Genomic DNA, 21,041 nt, shown 5'->3' with positions numbered 1-21,041 from the left:
TGAAATACTCATCATGGCTGGGGGGGTTGAATAAACACAAGCAGCTATTTCATATAGAAAATACCTCTCTCCCTCATACCTCCCCCACTGGGAGATTAATAATTGCTATTATCTCCTAAATACATTGCTTTTACAGAGCAAATGTTTGTTAAACATATTTTCAGTGTAAGTGGGGATACAGCGGGCAAAAGTAGCTATTTCAAATAACAAATACAGGCAAAGTAGCTGTGTGCAAACAAATACACTCCAGCAGATAAAATGGACCGTTGATAACACATTAAGTGCCAGAGTTAAGTGCAAAATATGACTTACGCTAAAGCGATATTTGCGTTCAACTGAGTAATACCAGCGCACATGAGTCAGGTGCAATGCGAACACGACCTTGTGTTCGCATTGCACAGAAGCATTGCGCTAACGAGTGCGTGCTTCCATAAGCTCCAGTGGGAGCCTCGTTCAGATGATGTCATACACGGCACAGAACCTAAGCGCAGCAAAGGGGGTAAATTGTGCAGTGATGAAAAGCAATTTTAAACATATATTTATATGTATATATATATATATATATATATATGTATAGATATATATATATATATATATAGTAGCAATAAGGGAGAAGGCACTCACTGGGTCTTAATATCAAACAATTTAATGCAAATATAACGTTTCGGGGTCTCCCCCGTTGTCAAATAAACATACCACCATGTGTGAACAAACTTACCCATCCTAAGTACAAACATTGAATAGTGCAGAGCGGCGCTGCCGATCGCGTCTCCGGAAGTGGCTCCTCCCCCAGTAAAGTTGCGTTACGTAACTTCCGTAACCATAGCAACCCGACGCTCAATCAGCAGCGTCTAGAAGAACAACAAAATATGGCATGATAACATGATAATAGTTATCTAGTCAAGGAAAGAGCAGTACATATAACATAGAATATTGCCAATCATAAAGCTGTAATTCCTTTAGCTGACTTATAAACTATACGCTGTAATATAGTGCAGCCGAATATTACATGCATAATTGGACACAAATTCTGTTATAGCATTTAGATTGATATACTGCTAGCCTATTGCTAATATCCACTAACATGTCAATATTTAGAATCATAGTTCTTTAACAATTTTGTGCTGTATAGATGTAGAAAGTCTAGCTATATAATATATGTAAAAATATTACAGCGTATAGTTTATGTCAGCTAAAGGAATTACAACTTTATGATTGGCAATATTCTATGTTATATGTACTGCTCTTTCCTTGACTAGATGACTATTATCATGTTATCATGCCATATTTTGTTGTTCTTCTAGACGCTGCTGATTGAGCGTCGGGTTGCTATGGTTACGGAAGTTACGTAACGCAACCTTACTGGGGGAGGAGCCACTTCCGGAGACGCAATCGGCAGCGCCTCTCTGCACTATTTAATGTTTGTACTTAGTATGGGTAAGTTTGTTCACACATGGTGGTATGTTTATTTGACAACGGGGGAGACCCCGAAACGTTATATTTGCATTAAATTGTTTGATATTAAGACCCAGTGAGTGCCTTCTCCCTTATTGCTACTATATGACAATTTGTTGTGCACCCTGGGCAGTTTGGAAAATCGTAAAAGGATACCTGTAGTGCTTAACCAATTCTTGATACTTTTTTATATATATATATATATATATATATATATATATACTGTATATACTGTATGTGTTTATATGTGTATATACAGATATTAACACATAAATATATATGTATATAAAAACACACACTGTTTCCATAAACTGCAATGTAAAGGCACTTTTCAGTGCCGTTTTTTTTCTAACACCCCACACCCGCCAACTTTTAACCCCTTAAAGAAATTAAAGGTCCTCTATTTTGAGGGCATTTGGGGCACTTTTTGAAAATTAACCAGAGATCTGATCTCTGGTTAATTTTCAGAGACCTAATTGCTAACGCAAGCTCTCTGTAGCAAAAAACAGTCACTTGTAATGGCTAGTTATATATTTATCGCCCGCCTGCTAACTGGCAAATTTGCCCATTTAGGAGAACATTTTGGAATACAATGTTCCTTTAATGAAATACAAAGTTCTCCTGGTGCATAGAACATTTCATGAGGGACATAATAGTGCTGATGATACTTCTTTCAGACCAGAGAACTTTAAAGAATCGAGCCCTGAGCGTTTACCCCAGTTTACCCCTTTAATCAATATGCCACGTTTTTAAACTTATTTAAAATCAATGTACGGAAAATGCAAGGTTGATAATCACATGAATTACAGCAGCTTTTTTCCAGCTGAGCTTAAAAAAAAAAACTAAGCTTCTTTATGTTTGGAGACCAGGGCTGACAGAGGCAGCAGAGGTGAAGAATTGATGTGTTTTTATATTTGGGGCTGTCTGTTTTACAGGTTTTTTATTATTTTCTTTCAAAAAATTTTTTATTTTCTTTACCTAAACTTAGGGTGTCCTGTTTGTGTCTAAAGGCATAAAAAGAGGAATTCCATAAAAAATAAGATAACATCATGCATCATGCGCATACAAGTATTTTTTTCCATTGCTTACAATAGTGCCTGTCAGCAAGCAGATGGCAGACATTTGCAGAGAGAATACAATATACAATATATGTAGTTTCACTTGCTTTTTGAATAGTATTTCTAAGACAATATGGCTGGCCCAATTGTAAACTATATCAAACCTGTATATTTTCCTGCAACATTTTACACATTGGCTGTAGAACCGTGTATACATTGTGCACCTTCTGCTGGACCGCTTGATTTTGAATAGCAGGCGGATGTGCCACAAGTTGGCAGTCTTACTAGATTTTTAATGTGACATAGCTCTAGAGAAAACTGCTGGTTCTGAACAGGCATGGTCGATAATAATTGCAGTTGTGCGACTGCTGCTGTTGATTGGCTAACCTGCTGTGTCTGCTCTGGACCAACAGTTCTCTGCAGCACCAGGGGCCCGATCCGATATGCAGCGTCGCCCGCAAAAGCCGGCGACGCCAAATTTTGTGCTGGTTTGGTATCACATATACGGCGTAACCTAGAAGTTACGCTCGTATATTTCACCCTTCGGCCGTAGTTTTTTGGCCCATAGAATGATATACCAAACCCACGCAGTTAGGTATCCAATATACAGCGTAAGGACTTACGTGGCGAAAATGGAGAAATCTTACTCCATTTTCACCTCACCATAAAATGCACCCGTAGCAGGTCTTACGCTGAGTACTGGAGCCCCGTAACTCCCTAAACTGCCTGCAAAATAAAACCTAACACCTAACGCATGCGCAATGTCTATCTACCTGTCAACCGCAATCCCCCACCGCAATACCTAATATAGTGTTTAACCCCTAAACCGCCGCTCCCGGACCCCGCCCCCACCTACATTATATGTATTACCCCCTAATCTGACCCCCCTACACCGCCGCCACCTATATTATATGTATTAACACCTAATCTAATCCCCCTACACCGCCGCCACCTATATTATATGTACTACCCCCTAATCTGAGCCCCTTACCCCGCCGCCACCTATATTAACTATATTAACCCCTAATCTGAGTCCCCTACCCCGCCGCCACCTATATTAACTATATTAACCCCTAATCTGAGCCCCCTACCCCGCCGCCACCTATATTAACTATATTAACCCCTAATCTGAGCCCCCTACCCCACCGCCACCTATATTAACTATATTAACCCCTAATATGATCCCCCTACACCGCCGCCACCTATTTTAAATATATTAACCCCTAAACCTAAGTCTAACCCTAACACCCCCTAACTTAATTATTATTGAAATAAATCTAAATAATATTAATATTATTAACTAAATTATTCCTATTTAAAACTAAATACTTACCTATAAAATAAACCCTAAAATAGCTACAATATAATTAATAATTACATTGTAGCTATTTTAGGGTTTATATTTATTTTACAGGTAACTTTGTATTTATTTTAACTAGGTACAATAGCTATTAAATAGTTAATAACTATTTAATAGCTACCTAGTTAAAATAATTACAAAATTACCTGTAAAATAAATCCTAACCTAAGTTACAAATACACCTAAACGATCAATAAATTAATTAAATAAACTACAATTATCTCAATTAAAATACAATTAAAAACACTAAACTATATTAATAAAAAAACAAACACTAAATTACAAAAAATAAAAAAAGATTACAAGAATTTTAAGCTAATTACACCTAATCTAAGCCCCCTAATAAAATAAAAAAGCCCCCCAAAATAATAAAATGTCCCTACCCTAACCTAAGTTACAAAAGTAATCAGCTCTATTACCAGCCCTTAAAAGGGCCTTTTGTGGGGCATTGCCCCAAAGTAATCAGCTCTTTTACCTGTAAAAAAAAGAACAACCCCCCCATTACAACCCACCACCCACACACCCCTACTCTAAAACCCACCCGATCCCCCGTTAAAAAAACCTAAGTCTAACAACCAAGTGCTCCTTACCTGTCCTGAAGACCAGCGGAGAAGGTCCTGTTCCAGGTGGTGAAGTCTTCTTCCAGGCGGCGACCTCTTCTTCTTCCAGGAACCAGCCGGCGCGGAGCGGAGGAGTTGAAGACCGATGACCGTAGAGCTGAGGACCGTCCACTCTGAAACTGAAGATCGGCGACGCTGGAACTGAAGACCGCGGAGCCATGGAGCGTGGAGGATCCTCTTCATACGATCTCAGCCGTACACTGAATAGGAATTCAAGGTACGCAATTAAAAATGACGTCCCTTGAATTCCTATTGGCTGATTTGAGCCTTCAAATTCAAATCAGCCAATCGGATGAGAGCTACTGTAATTCTATTGGCTGATTTGAATAGCCAATAGAATAAGAGCTACTGAATTCTATTGGCTGATTTAATAGGACATTTTATTATTTTGGGGGGCTTTTTTATTTTATTAGGGGGCTTAGATTAGGTGTAATTATCTTAAAATTCTTGTAATCTTTTTTTATTTTTGTAATTTAGTGTTTTTTTTTTTGGTAATATAGTTTAGTTTATTTAATTGTATTTTAGTTGAGATAATTGTAGTTTATTTAATTAATTTATTGATAGTGTAGTGTTAGGTGTAATGGTAACTTAGGTTAGGATTTATTTTACAGGTAATTTTGTAATTATTTTAACTAGTTAGTTATTAAATAGTTATTAACTATTTAATAGCTATTGTACCTAGTTAAAATAAATACAAAGTTACCTGTAAAATAAATATAAACCCTAAAATAGCTACGATGTAATTATTAATTATATTGTAGCTATCTTAGGGTTTATTTTATAGGTAAGTATTTAGTTTTAAATAGGAATAATTTAGTTAATAATATTAATATTATTTAGATTTATTGAAATAATAATTAAGTTAGGGGGTGTTAGGGTTAGACTTAGGTTTAGGGGTTAATATATTTAATATAGGTGGCGGCGGTGTAGGGGGATTAGATTAGGGGTTAATATATTTAAAATAGGTGGCGGCGGTGTAGGGGGATTAGATTAGGGGTTATTATATTTAAAATAGGTGGCGGCGGTGTAGGGGGCTCAGATTAGGGGTTAATACATTTAATATAGGTGGCGGCGGTGTAGGTGGGTCAGTTTAGGGGGTAGTACATATAATATAGGTGGCGGCGGGGTCCGGGAGCGGCGGTTTAGGGGTTAATACATTTATTGTTAGGAGTGAGAGGGGGGATTGCGGATAGAGGGGTATACGTGTCAGGCTATTTTTTGGAGGCGTGTTAGACAGTTACGGGATATTTTATACTTTAGTTCGTTTTTTTAGGCGGCGGCAGTTTCTAAAGTGCCATAAGTCACTGGCGACTCCAGAAATTTGTACTTACGCTTATTTGTGGACATCGCTAGTTTGTCCGATTTACGGCACTTTAGCAACTGTCGGCGCCGTATATGTGATAGCTCGATGTGCAAGGTGAAATTACGGGCGGCGCAGGTTTCCACGCTTGCGCCGAAACCTGCGCCGCATATCGGATCCCGCCCCAGAATGGAACTATATGAGTTTAACACCTTTGGGGGGTTAAACAGATAGACTTGTAGGGTAAGTAGTACTACATTTTCCTCTTATTATTATTTTTTTTCAGAAATTGCTTTTATTATCATATGTAACATATAACATATTGTGCTTGCATATTTTGCACATCATAACAGAAAGATAAATTATACAATGAAAAAAAACAACTAAAACTAAAAATAATAAATTTAAACAGTAAAGTCTGTGGTCCATTCTTGTTTTCCTGAAAACTTTGTATGAATTATTATCAGATATAAAAGGACAACAAATAGATATAAACTAAGAATAGTTGACTTGTACATTCAAAACTTCAACATCTCTCCTAAATCAGTAACTCTCCTGATATGGTCTGTGTTGGTATACTATTAGCTTGTCTTTGGCTATTTAGCTTGTACACCAGGATTGATATGGGGCCTGACAGTTGTTATGGTGTTGGCTTGCTCTCTGTGTTTTGCTTATTTTCCTCTTATTATTAAGGGAAATAGTAACTTTTTCCACCTCATAAGTTAATTTTGCCACAATAAAATGGCAACTCCTTCAATTATTATAATTAAATAGCAGCTACATAATTAGAAACTCTCCTAAAGTTTCATGCTCTATCTGAATCATGAACGTTTAATTTTGCCTTTAGTGTCCTTTTAAGGCTCATGTCGTACCTAATAAAGAATAAATAGGGTGAAACTTCTAATTTAGAATAAATGATTATTTAAATTCAGTCCTATCTGCAATAGTTTTTGCATTATGCTGCATAACTGTTTCTGCTAATTAGGGAAGTCAGAATTTTCTTCCATGAAATATGGCATCCCCAACTGTAGTATGGCTTCACTTCTCCCAGGTGGTAAAGTGGGCTACATTTAGTTGAGTGTGCTGTGATTAGACAGCGAGCCTGTGACGTGCTTTTGGAAAAAAATACAGTGGGGGTTAAATATTTAAAGGGACATGAACATTTTTCTTTCATGATTCAGATAGAGAATACAAACAGTCCAATTTACTTCTATTATATAATTTGCTTCATTATTTACGTATCCTTTGTTGAAGAAATAGCAATGCAAATGGGTGAGCCAATAACACGAGGCATCTATGTGCAGCCACCAATAAGCAGCTATTGAGCCTATTTAGATATGATTTTCAACAAAGAATATCAAAAGAATGAAGCAAATTAGATAATATAAGTAAATTGGAAAGTTGTTTAAAATACTCTATCTGAATCATGAAAGAAAAAAAGTTGGCTTCATGTCCCTTTAATTACCTTTATTTTCTTACATGTACCGCTAGGTAAATAATCCTGCACATTAATAGCATTAATAACAACATTGACTGTCCCTGTAAGATGTTCTGAAAATCCAACATCATCTGTTTGTTCTATGAATTCTTATGTTTTATGGATATTTGCGTCAATGTTCCATGATGATTACCCCTCACACGTATGTGCTCCCTCTGTGTAATTCTGCCCATGAAGTGAAGCAATAAATGATATGGTTGTTCTTGTTAATACAGTTGAGTGCTGCAGTATGGCCCACAAAATGGCATTTCCCTGCACATTCACAGAGTATGTTTTTATTGCAGGTTACGGCAGGAAAATGACATGGTCGATTCAGCGCCGCAGTGGGAAGCAGTTTTAAGACGACAAAAGGAGAAGAGCCAAGCTGACCCCAATTTCAGAAGATCCAGGCATCGATCGCGATCGTACGTAAAATGCTTTGCACTATTAGATACCCTTTTCCCAGTCTTTATGCTTTTACTCCACTAGAACTCTGCTGCCTAATGTCACAAGGGTGCTTTGTTTATAAAAATATATACATTTCACAGCATGCTATTTGGGGTCTATGTAACAATTGATTGGTGAACAAAAACTACAGGAGAAAACATAACTAAAGGCAGATGATGACACATTCTTAGGTTTTTATATGAAAACAAGATCTTGGAATGTTTAGCCACATTACACAGAATAGAAGCAGCAAATGTAAAGTGTAATTAATCTGCTATTGGTATATGGCATCTAAACATATAGGATACAAAAGGGAAAGTATTTGTTGTTAGTCCTCTCCATTCTACAATGCAAACCTTCTACCAGGTACCCTAATGAAAGAGTAGAGTACATGATGTATCTTCTCTGCCCCTATAGATGGAAGACTCACTGGGAAGAAATCATTGCCAGGGTTCCATAAAGTTAGCACTGCATTTTGGATACGGCAAAGTAGGCCCCTAAATAGTGGCATCAGCTGCCAGCACGTGTAATTCTTGCCTTACACAGCAGGATGTCTCTGAGACTGCAGAAGATTGCATTAGGGTGACCATATTGCCGCTTTAAAAAGGGACACATATGAAAAATACATATGTCAGGGTTCTTATACAAAACATTTATTTAAACAGCCCTAAAAACAGCCCTGACATATGTATTTTTCATGTGTCCCTTTTTAAAGTGGCAATATAGTCACCCTAACCATAAAGCTTCATTTTTATTTTTATGTCCCTTTAAAAATGACAATGCCACTGTTGATAGATAGCATTGCAGTACATTATCTAATACGTGTTCTGCTTTTAATGTGTCTAGCATTTGTATTCATCTTCATTTTAAACACTCTGGCCCTCATACCTTTAGCAGCTTATTTGTTATACCGTCAATAAGTGTGTGTAGATACATTTGTAATATTTTCTAAATAATGTAGATATGTGTGCTTAGATCCAGAAGTGGAACAAAAACAGCCATTTTCTTTTATTGTGCTTACTTTATGGACAATAAAGCTTACGTTTTAATTTCTTTATTTTTCTGTTGTGATTGAGATAGAGGATACAATTTTAAACAACTTTCAAATTTACTTCTATTATTAAATGTGCTTCATTATTTTGGTATCCTTTGTTGTTGGAGCCAAAAATAACTATTGGGAGCTAGCTGAACAAATTGGTGAGCCAATTACAAAAGGCATAAATGTGCAGGCACCAATCACCATCTAGCTCCCAGTAGTGCCTTGCTGAGCCTACCCATGTGTGCTTTTCAACAAAGGATACTAAGAGAATAGAACAAATTTTATTTAAAATTTGTATTATTTAAAATGACATACTTTATCAAAATCATGACAGAAACATTTTGGGTTCTCGTTAAATCGCCTCTCCAAGTGACAGCGAACCTATAGTCAAAATAATGCTTTTGCCTACTCCGAATACCTTAAAAGCACTATACCTTCTTAGTACATGCAAGCATACTTAAAGGGATATAAAATTCATATGATAAATCACTTGAAAGTGATGCAGTTCATCTGTAAAAAGCTGACATGAAAATCTCACCTTAACATCTCCTTGTAAAAAATGAAATATTTTACCTCAACGTTTCTTCAGCTCACCAGAGTAAGTGCTCTGTGAACAGTTATACTTTAGCTGCTGTCCAGCTGCAAGTTGGAAAAAAAATAGCCAATCAGCAGTGTTGAGGTCATGCTTTGCTTTGCTGTGATCTCATGAGATTTCACTGAAATCTTGTAAGATTTCATAGTAAACTTCCTTAAACTGAATAGGAAAATAACATGAATGTGCCTGCAAATGTCAGGTGCACACTCCCTTGCAAGTCCTGGGACTAGCATCCTGATTGGCTGCTTAAACTCTCTTTACAGTGGAGTTTGAATACTTTCGAAATGTTGAGGTAAAATATCTTCATTTTTCACATAGAGATGTTCAGGTGATATTTTTTAGTCGGCTTTTTACAGCTATGCTGCATCACTTTCAAGTGCTTCAACATTTGGGTATCATGACCCTTTAATATCGTGAACTACTATAAGAATATTCAAGGACTTTGATGCTTGAAATATTGCTGTATTTTATCTGCAGACATACATTGTTTTGCAATTGAATTAATTTGGAATATGCAGAAACATATTGTGTTGATCACATGTTTTTATTATGGTTTCTGTCTTTTTAATAATTTATGATGATTGAAGTTATCTATTTTCACATAACCTACTTACCTGCTTGCCAAAACTGGCGCCTGTAAGTTCCTCTGTTCATGCAATTGGCTGATGAGGTAGAAACAAGAAACAAAAGTGGCTAAACAAATAGTAGGAATGGATAAAATAGATGGAAGAAGGGAATCAAAAAGGAAATAAATGGTGAAAGAGAAATGAGAAAAGAAGATAAAGGGAGAGATATTACGAAGGACTGTGAGTGAAAAAAGGGCTACCGTCAGCTTGTGAAAGCATTTAGCGCTCAGAAAATTAACCAGAGATCAGATCTCTGGTTAATTTTCTAAAAGTGCCCCAAATGCTCTCAAAATAGAGGGCATTGTAGTTTATAATTAATTATTTTTTTTAGCTGCTAAATATGCTTGTGCCGTGATAAATGGCAGCTTTATTGTCTGTCCTGTATTCCATGTACACATTAGGGTTGTTTCTATTTGGTCTAGTGTAAGCTGTTCTGCCAGTCATCTCCCACCTTAAAGAAAATCATGGCTTTTGTTGGTAATTGAGAATTGTGCCTGCTGAGTTACCGACCAACCTCCATACTCACAAAAAGCCCATATGGTGCCTGATCAGCTACCTCTCACTTACCTCTCCCACAAATCCCCCAGCAGGTGCTGGCATTTGTGTTACTGGCACAGCACTGAGCTACACGGGATCAAACACAAACTGCGGATTTCAGTGAGAGTGAACATAAATCCTTTTAATTAGAGTGAACAAACAGTAAGAGTTTTGATGACCCATGACTGCACCAGACTGCCTGTGGTGACACACACATTATAGCAAATAAGGTGGCAGATTTTACTGTATCTGTAATTTGCAGTTAATTCATTTTTTACTATCTAAAAGGCCACAAACAAAACAACTTTCTGGGATGTCAACTCATAGTGATCTTTTTTTATCAGTTTTTAACAGACCAGTTGTTATTCACTTTAAGTGTATACAGGCAATCATTGTGTGCGATGACATTGTGCTCTATTTGGTGTGAAAGTAATATTCAGCCTTATTTATTAAGAAAAATAATTTGTTGTTTTCTTTAAAGTAATTTTATTTAATTCTACAAGATTCTGGAATGTTTCATTAAGTTAACACACTTCGTAGGTGTAATTTTTTTTGAAGGCTTTAATATCATTACTGCACTAATTTGGAGGAACCAATCTGGACATACAAATACTTAAGCATTTTATATTTATTCAGTATCAAAATATTTCATGTCCCTTTAACTGGATTTTAACTTGGCATCTCTTTAATAACCTTTGGTCGACAAATCTGCTATCCTCAACCTCACTAACACAACCTCTTTGTAACTTGGCCATCAGTGCCCACTAGAATGTCATCTCTACCTTTTAAAGGATTTAATTCCATCCTACCTAATGCCCGTGTTCTTGAAAAATTGTGAGTTTAGCATTTACCACATCCTACCAGTTTGTCATCTAATTTTAGTTGAGATTCTATTGGGCCAGCTGTTTTCTTCAAAATTCCAAATATACTTATGGTAGATACCACTGCTACACCCACCTTTTCCATCCCATGATTGATTAGCATTAGCTATTTGCTTCATTTACACCTCTGGCGCCCCTACTCATCTGTGCATCACCCACTGCTAGCCCTGCTTCATGCACGTCTGCTCCACCCACCCCTAGCTTTACTCATCTGTGGTATCCCAAGATCCACCCACCTGTTAGTTACCCAACCCTGGTACTCCATGCGTCATCCACCTTGCAAAATTGGGAATTCTCCTGTGTCTGCAGCTTTCTTCAAAGCTGTCCTGTTATTATAACCCTTGATAAGTGCTGGTTAGTGACATTCAGTAACTTAACACTAGGCACCCCCATCTAGAAATGTAAGGATTCTTGTACCCTGGGATAGTAATGCACATTCACAGATTAATGATACTGCTGTCTACTTGACAAACTGTGCCATACACTTCACTTTAGCGAGCACAATACAGAGCTGGAGCTGTACGTGTTGCCACCATTATATTATTGTTGTACTCAGCAATTTTAGATCCCTTTAAGAAAATTCCCATAGTCATTTAAATTCATAACCAGTGTTAATTTTGACTTCAAATCTCGATTTAGTGTTAGTCTTTTGACTAAAATGCCATTTTAGTTTTACTCGTATTTTAATCATCTGAATTGTTTTAGTTTTAGTCGGCTTAATCTCCAGCAGATTTTAGTTGACTAAATTCTAAGGGGTTTAGTTAAAGTGTAATGCATTATTTAAGCATTTCTCTATAATTTCCAAACTCAAGGAGTAAAAATCTAATGGTATTAAGAATTAAACTTGCAATACAGACACAGATTTAACTGTTGTGATATATAATGTCTTTATTAAACTTAAAATTAAATAAAACCAAGTTTCATAAACAAACAAGTGCAACTTTAAAATATAAATAAACAAACTGTAAACTGTATTGGTTGTAACACCATTGCACATATTACTGAATATAAAAACAAAAGTAACACAACAAAAAGTTTCTGCAGCTAGCACAGGCACAGCATAACTTAAACCCATACTCGTGGGTTATTTTACTATAGAAAGAATTAATTGATTGTTCACAGATTCGAAATTTGTATGGCAACAAAATTAACACTCCTCTAGAACTTACAAACTCATTATATACTCCTGGAGTAAAGGTTTATTAAATTAGTTTCATAAATAAACAAGAAGATAGCAGTAATTTGATATGGACTGATTATAACACCTTGCATAAAGTGTTAATTTTGACAGCAAATTTTGATTTAGTTTTAGTCATAGTCTTTTGACTAAAATGTCATTTTGATTTAGTTTTAGTGATAGTCTTTTGACTAAAATGTCATTTTGATTTAGTTTTAGTGATAGTCTTTTGACTAAAATGTCATTTTGATTTAGTTTTAGTCATAGGGTCCGATTTATCAAAGTCTGGCGGACATGATACGCTGCAGCGTATCATGTCCACCAGACATTGCTGAATGCCGACAGCATACGCTGTTGGCATGTAACATTGCACTAGCAGTTCTAGTGAACTGCTTGTGCAATACCGCTCCCGGCAGATTTGCGGCCAATTGGCAGCCAGCAGGGGGTGTCAATCAACCTGATTGTACGCGATCGGGCAGATTGATGTCCGCAGCCTCAGAGGCAACAGACCAATTAAGGAGCAGTGGTCTTAAGATCGCTGCTTCATAACTACTGTTTCCGGCGAGCCTAAAGGCTTGCGTGGAAACAGGGGCATCAGGGGCCATTCGGCCCTTGATAAATCGGCCCCATAGTCTTTTGACTTAAATACCATTTTAGTTTTAGTCGTATTTTAGTCATCAGAATTTCTTTAGTTTTATCCTCATTTTAGTCTTGTTTTAGTCGACAAAATTAATACTGTTCCTAACAGACCTGTTTTATGTGGTGTTGTTTATTTTCATATATGAGAGTTTCTACACGTTGTGCATGCTGACCCACTTTGTCATTTTTTTTATAAACTTTTGAGCTCTCAACTTGAATTTTCTCATGTTTGCTGTATTCCTGCTGATTATTCATATTCTTAGTCAACTTCTACAACCCTCAGCTGATGCATCAAGTGATTGGTTAACTCTTCAAACAAGCGAACAAATAAAGACATAAATGATAGGTCCTAATGGTACTGGTCTCACTTCTTCTACCAACTATTTCGCATAACAGAGTTATTATTTACTGGAAAATAATTTTGCCAAATAGTGTTAGACGTTTATTATTCTGGCTATTGTGAAAGTTAGGTCTGCATAGAATCCTATATACTAGCCTGTGTACATCTGTGCATGAAGCTCACAGTGTGTTTAGTATGTAGAATTATCAGTAACACACATCTTTGTTTTAATTAGCAACACCTTATCCTCAACAGAGAACCATAGCCATAGGCTTTCTTTTAATGAAGGGAAAAACGCATTTCCCTTAATCCTCATTCCTACGATATTGATTTGTTGTCAGCTAATCAGTCTCTGCCTTTACTTTACAGCAATTATTCACTTGGACAGACAGGCCAAAATTCACTAAAGGTTATATCAAACCTCTCCAGTCCCACCAGCCTCTACTATTTTTTGCAGACGATTCACCAAAGAAGTCGAGATAATTATGCTTAAATGAGATTTGTACTTAGTCCGTATTGTGTGTCCAGTTCACATTTAAGTTTTGCATTTGTTGTTTAAGAAAACTGTTTTATCTACCCCCTTAGGTACCCTTAGGTTCTGTGCCGTCTCTGACAGCATCAGAACGAGGCTCCCATTGGAGCCCATGGAAGCGCTCTCTTGTGAGTGAAATGCTTTCTAGCAATGCGAACGTGAGGTTGCGTTCGCATTGCGCTTAATTTGTAAAACCAGCAAACATTAGCGTGCGCTGGTATTACAAAGTGCACTCAATCAATATTTAGCGCTCCACTATGTAATCTAGCCCTAAATATGAAAAATCTACATTTATTGAATTCAGATTCCGTAACACCTGGATAAAAACTATAATAAAATGGTTTTTTTTTCCCCACATGGGATTTCGCACATACGTAAGAAAGCAATAAATACTTGGCAAAAGAGAAAATAAAATATGGTGCCTAAACTGTTTAATATTGATGGTGACTGAGTAAAGTCTTTCAATGCAGGGGATATAAATTTATATAATTGTATCTAATTAATCTAATTAACACTTTTTTAACCTTCCAAACATATAATTAGATTCAGAAATGAACTTTCGGATGGCCATTAGTTAGTTGTATACATGCTTCTTAGGTTAAACTAGTAATTTCATCTATTTGTTTAACTTGTTATTAAACCTGAAAACAATCGTATTTATTAACAGTCAAAAACGTAAGCAACAAAGTTTGGAATCAGCCAATATACGCCGGCTTCAGAAGACAGTGGGTAGCTTTCATATCTCATAATGAGTGTAACTCGTACACTTAAAAGCTGTAGATGTTACAAATGATAATGATTTCCGAGGGCTGCTATTAAACCTGAGGCATGGTTTAACCTGAGGCTGGGCCCTCTACTGGTCTGATTTATTAACCCTAGTTTTCATCTGCTTCATTCAGTTAATTGGAGAGAGCTCTGCTTTGCACTTTCGGCTCCACTCTAATTATCTGCAGATTTATTGAAGAGTGTCCTGTAGCTCCCAGGCACAATGAACTAATATATAACTCCCTATTGATAAACTATGACTAGGGCTTTTGAAGAATTGTTAAAAGGACCAAATAAAAGAACATATTTTACCCCTTTATATTTTAAAAGCAGTATATTATTAGTATGCAAAAAAAGTATTTTGCTGAACACGCTTGTTAAATACCGTATATCTCTCAAAGTTACTACTTAAATCATAGCCCTTGATAATATTAGGCTGTGTCTCATATTGTTGGGGTATCAGACCAAAAACATGCAATACATACTAATAAGTCTCAGACTACATATGAAGGAATTGGTTCACCAAAAAATAATATGAAACATAGGCAAAAATGCCAGGGGTCCATAGATAGATAGAGACAGACAGACAAACAGATAGCTTTGAGGGGCCCTGCACTATCATCAGTGGTTAGGGTATGAGAAGTTGCAATGTAGATTCTATATTTAGTTTATGGCATCAGGAGGTGTTAGACAGGCCACTATTTGTAGTACAACTGTTTTTTTAATCGAAAAAGACCATCTGTCCACAAGATCTAATCTCCAGACCTCCCTTTCACTACACTGGGAGCTGCATGCCTCGTTTCTGCTTAACCATTAACCTAAAGGGAGTCTTTTCTCAGTTATAACATGCGTACTATAAATGTTTCCTCTTGCTTAGCAATTGCGGTGAAATGTGTTAATCAGATTTTATTTATTTATTTATTTATTATGCCCTCACATATAATTTATTTGTTTGCAAAATGGCTTATTTTCACTATATACAGACATTATTTTCTGACACATATATTGGTATAAAAGGAATTAAGAAGCAGACACAAAAACCTTGTAACATGTGAGCACATTAAACAAATTACGTTTTTATAACACATACAGTTATTGCAGGTAATGAAATACTGCAGCGTATATATATAGTGACTAAGGCTAGTTATAATCTGTGATTATTTTTTATAATCTTGTGTGATCTAGAATAGTTTTACTTCTGCATTGGCTTTGTAATTTCATTTTTAAAGCTTTAGTGAATTATCATTAATGTTCATGTTTCCTGCTGGCTGTGTTTTATGTTGATGTATTATAGTATAGCAAATAATAACTTCATTTATCATACCACAGGAGAAGCCCTGATATTCAAGCAAAGGAAGCATTATGGAAGCATATTCAGTGAGTATTACGCACACAACCAAGTGTCAAGTTCCACACTCGTCTCACGTTGTGATTAAATGATTCCAGAAGCTGTGAAATACAAGCCCGATACACCAGAGAAATACAGATTTAGATTATATTCACTCTTATGTTTTTCAAACGTTATGTATTTCAGTAACACGTTTAAATACTCATAAAGTAATAGTTCTGTCACCTTATGTGTTGGCATTGCTCTTCTTGTGGAGCTATTTTGTGCTTAAGGCGTAAAGTTAAAAGCATTACGAAAATGGTGATACTTTATAAAGTGATCTGTCATGTGACCGAGATTGCTGGTGAAATGTTAAAAAGAGCTGAAGTCAGGGTTTGAAGGCCGTCTTGTTGGGAGGCGTTTTACTATACATATCTGTGGGTAGCGTTGCCGGCAACATTTTAAAAGGAGCATCACCCCCTACATTGAAGGTGTAATGTAAATGATCCCTTTATATAGTACTGTATGCCAATACAATTTACATGTGTCAAGAGAAACTAGACCCCTTTTGTTACAATACAATAGTGAAACTACAACATCAATAATACACTTATAGGAGCTGTGGGATTGTGGGTATATTGTTTGTGTATATACATTGTTTTATTTATATGTATGTTATTGTATAATGCCATAATATGTTTTTTAAGTCTTGTTGTGATTTTAAAAATCGTGCTTTTCTTGTTTTAGGAAGAAGAGTTTGTTTTTGTGATATTTATATGTCATTGTTTTATTTATTTATTGCCGATATAAGTTGTCACTGAACGTGTTATACTTATAATATTGTGACCACACTGAAGTTCGTTATTAATAAAGCGTTTGTTACAGTGAGGTCGCAATAGTATAATTATAACACATTCAGAACAGTGAGAACTTATATCAGAAATAAATATTTCTCCAACATAGGTGTGTCCGGTCCACGGCGTCATCCTTACATGTGGGATATTCTCTTCCCCAACAGGAAATGGCAAAGAGCCCAGCAAAGCTGGTCATATGATCCCTCCTAGGCTCCGCCTACCCCAGTCATTCTCTTTGCCGTTGCACAGGCAACATCTCCACGGAGATGGTTAAGAGTTTTTTGGTGTTTAAATGTAGTTTTTATCCTTCAATCAAGTGTTTGTTATTTTAAAATAGTGCTGGTATGTACTATTTACTCTGAAACAGAAAAGAGATGAAGATTTCTGTTTGTAAGAGGAAGATGATTTTAGCAAACGTTACTAAAATCGATTGCTGTTTCCACACAGGACTGTTGAGATGAAGTAACTTCAGTTGGGGGAAACAGTTGGCAGACTTTTCTGCTTGAGGTATGACTGGCCACATTTCTAACAAGACTATGTAATGCTGGAAGGCTGTCATTTCCCCTATGGGGACCGGTAAGCCATTTTCTTAGATTAAGTAAAAGAATAAAGGGCTTCATAAGGGCTTAAAAAACTGGTAGACATTTTTCTGGGCTAAAACGATTACTTTGCTAAGCATATTTTGCAGATTATAACTCTAATAATTATTATAATCTTGGGGATTGTTTTAAAAAACGGCAGGCACTGTATTGGACACCTTTTTCAGATGGGGGCCTTTTCTAGTCATAGGCAGAGCCTCATTTTCGCGCCACTAATGCGCAGTTGTTTTTGGAGAGCAAGGCATGCAGATGCATGTGTGAGGAGCTAAGAACCACTGAAAAAGCTTATAGAAGGCGTCATTTGGTATCATATTCCCCTCTGGGCTTGGTTGGGTCTCAGCAAAGCTGATAGCTGGGACTGTATAGGGGTTAAATGTAAAAACGGCTCCGGTTCCGTTATTTTAAGGGTTAAAGCTTTCAAATTTGGTGTGCAATACTTTTAAGGCCTTAAGACACTGTGGTGAAATTTTGGTGAATTTTGAACAATTCCTTCATACTTTTTCACATATTCAGTAATAAAGTGTGTTCAGTTTAAAATTTAAAGTGACAGTAACGGTTTTATTTTAAAACGTTTTTTGTGCTTTGTTGACAAGTTTAAGCCTGTTTAACATGTCTGTACCAGCAGATAAGCTATGTTCTATATGTATGAAAACCAAGGTTTCTCCCCATTTAAATTTATGTGATAATTGTGCCATAGTGTCCAAACAAAGTAGGGACAATGATGCCACAGATAATGATATTGCCCAAGATGATTCCTCAAATGAGGGGAGTAAGCATGATACTGCATCATCCCCTTCTGTGTCTACACCAGTTTTGCCCACACAAGAGGCCCCTAGTACATCTAGTGCGCCAATACTTATTACCATGCAACAATTAACGGCCGTAATGGATAATTCTATTGCAAACATTTTATCCAAAATGCCTACTTATCAGAGAAAGCGCGATTGCTCTGTTTTAAACACTGAAGAGCAAGAGGACGCTGATGATAACTGTTCTGACATACCCTCACACCAATCTGAAGGGGCCAGGAGGGAGGTTTTGTCTGAGGGAGAAATTTCAGATTCAGGAAAAATTTCTCAACAAGCTGAACCTGATGTTGTAACATTTAAATTTAAATTAGAACATCTCCGCGCACTGCTTAAGGAGGTATTATCTACTCTGGATGATTGTGACAATTTGGTCATTCCAGAGAAATTATGTAAGATGGACAAGTTCCTAGAGGTTCCGGTGCCCCCCGATGCTTTTCCTATACCCAAGCGGGTGGCGGACATAGTAAATAAGGAGTGGGAAAGGCCCGGCATACCTTTTGTGCCTCCCCCTATATTTAAGAAATTATTTCCTATAGTCGACCCCAGAAAGGACTTATGGCAGACAGTCCCCAAGGTCGAGGGGGCGGTTTCTACTCTAAACAAACGCACTACTATCCCTATAGAAGATAGTTGTGCTTTCAAAGATCCTATGGATAAAAAATTAGAGGGTTTGCTTAAAAAGATGTTTGTTCAGCAAGGTTACCTTCTACAACCAATTTCATGCATTGTTCCTGTCACTACGGCAGCGTGTTTCTGGTTCGAAGAACTAGAAAAGGCGCTCAATAAAGAATCCTCGTACGAGGAGGTTATGGACAGAGTTCAAGCACTTAAATTGGCTAACTCTTTTATTTTAGATGCCGCTTTGCAATTAGCTAGATTAGCGGCGAAAAATTCAGGGTTTGCTATCGTGGCGCGCAGAGCGCTTTGGCTAAAGTCTTGGTCAGCGGATGTGTCTTCCAAGACAAAATTGCTTAACATCCCTTTCAAGGGTAAAACACTGTTTGGTCCTGATTTGAAAGAGATTATTTCAGACATCACCGGGGGAAAGGGCCACGCCCTCCCTCAGGATAGGTCTTTTAAGGCTAAAAATAAGCCTAATTTTCGTCCCTTTCGCAGAAACGGACCAGCCTCTAATTCTACATCCTCTAAGCAAGAGGGTAATACTTCACAACCCAAACCAGCCTGGAGACCGATGCAAGGCTGGAACAAGGGTAAGCAGGCCAAGAAGCCTGCCACTGCTACCAAAACAGCATGAAGGGATGGCCCCCGATCCGGGACCGGATCTGGTGGGGGGCAGACTTTCTCTCTTTGCTCAGGCTTGGGCAAGAGATGTTCAGGATCCTTGGGCACTAGAAATAGTTTCTCAAGGTTATCTCCTGGAATTCAAGGATCTACCCCCAAGGGGAAGGTTCCACAGGTCTCAATTATCTTCAAACCAAATAAAAAGACAGGCATTCTTACATTGTGTAGAAGACCTGTTAAAGATGGGAGTAATTCATCCAGTTCCAATAGGAGAACAAGGGATGGGGTTTTACTCCAACCTGTTCATAGTTCCCAAAAAAGAGGGAACATTCAGACCAATTTTAGATCTCAAGATCCTAAACAAATTTCTCAGGGTTCCATCGTTCAAAATGGAAACCATTCGAACGATCCTTCCCACCATCCAGGAAGGTCAATTTATGACCACGGTGGATTTAAAGGATGCGTACCTACATATTCCTATCCACAAGGAACATCATCAGTTCCTAAGGTTCGCTTTTCTGGACAAGCATTACCAGTTTGTGGCACTTCCATTCGGATTAGCCACTGCTCCGAGAATTTTCACAAAGGTACTAGGGTCCCTTCTAGCGGTTCTAAGACCAAGGGGCATTGCAGTAGTACCTTACTTGGACGACATCCTGATTCAAGCGTCGTCTCTGTCAAAAGCAAAGGCTCATACGGACATCGTCCTAGCCTTTCTCAGATCTCACGGATGGAAGGTGAACAAAGAAAAAAGTTCTCTGTCCCCGTCAACAAGAGTTCCCTTCTTGGGAACAATAATAGATTCCTTAGAAATTAGGATTTTTCTGACAGAGGTCAGAAAATCAAAACTTCTAAGCTCTTGTCAAGTACTTCATTCCGTTCTTCGTCCTTCCATAGCGCAGTGCATGGAAGTAATAGGATTGATGGTTGCAGCAATGGACATAGTTCCTTTTGCACGAATTCATCTAAGACCATTACAACTGTGCATGCTCAGACAGTGGAATGGGGATTATACAGACTTGTCTCCGACGATTCAAGTAGATCAAAAGACCAGAGATTCACTCCGTTGGTGGCTGACCCTGGACAATCTGTCACAGGGAATGAGCTTCCGCAGACCAGAGTGGGTCGTTGTCACGACCGACGCCAGTCTGGTGGGCTGGGGCGCGGTCTGGGAACCCCTGAAAGCTCAGGGCCTATGGTCTCGGGAAGAATCTCTTCTCCCGATAAACATTCTGGAACTGAGAGCGATATTCAATGCTCTCAAAGCTTGGCCTCAACTAGCAAAGGCCAAATTCATACGGTTTCAATCAGACAACATGACGACTGTTGCATATATCAATCATCAGGGGGGAACAAGGAGTT

At 37.5% G+C, this 21,041-nt stretch overlaps 1 protein-coding gene across 2 annotated transcripts in view; it reads left to right on the top strand.

Moving 5' to 3' along the window:
- EPB41L4A (erythrocyte membrane protein band 4.1 like 4A) overlaps nucleotides 1-21,041 on the top strand; it is a 635,814-nt gene that overhangs the window by 586,997 nt on the left and 27,776 nt on the right. For both annotated transcript variants that reach the window (XM_053701541.1, XM_053701542.1), the window contains exons 18-19: nucleotides 7,576-7,695; nucleotides 16,178-16,225. In XM_053701541.1, the coding sequence (XP_053557516.1) occupies nucleotides 7,576-7,695; nucleotides 16,178-16,225 (168 nt within the window). The remainder of the gene's footprint in view (nucleotides 1-7,575; nucleotides 7,696-16,177; nucleotides 16,226-21,041) is intronic.

Source organism: Bombina bombina, chromosome 2 (genome assembly GCF_027579735.1).
Source record: "Bombina bombina isolate aBomBom1 chromosome 2, aBomBom1.pri, whole genome shotgun sequence".
Classification (NCBI taxonomy): domain Eukaryota; kingdom Metazoa; phylum Chordata; class Amphibia; order Anura; family Bombinatoridae; genus Bombina; species Bombina bombina.
Note: the sequence above shows the minus strand (reverse complement) of the source record. Positions and strands in the feature narration are given on the sequence as shown.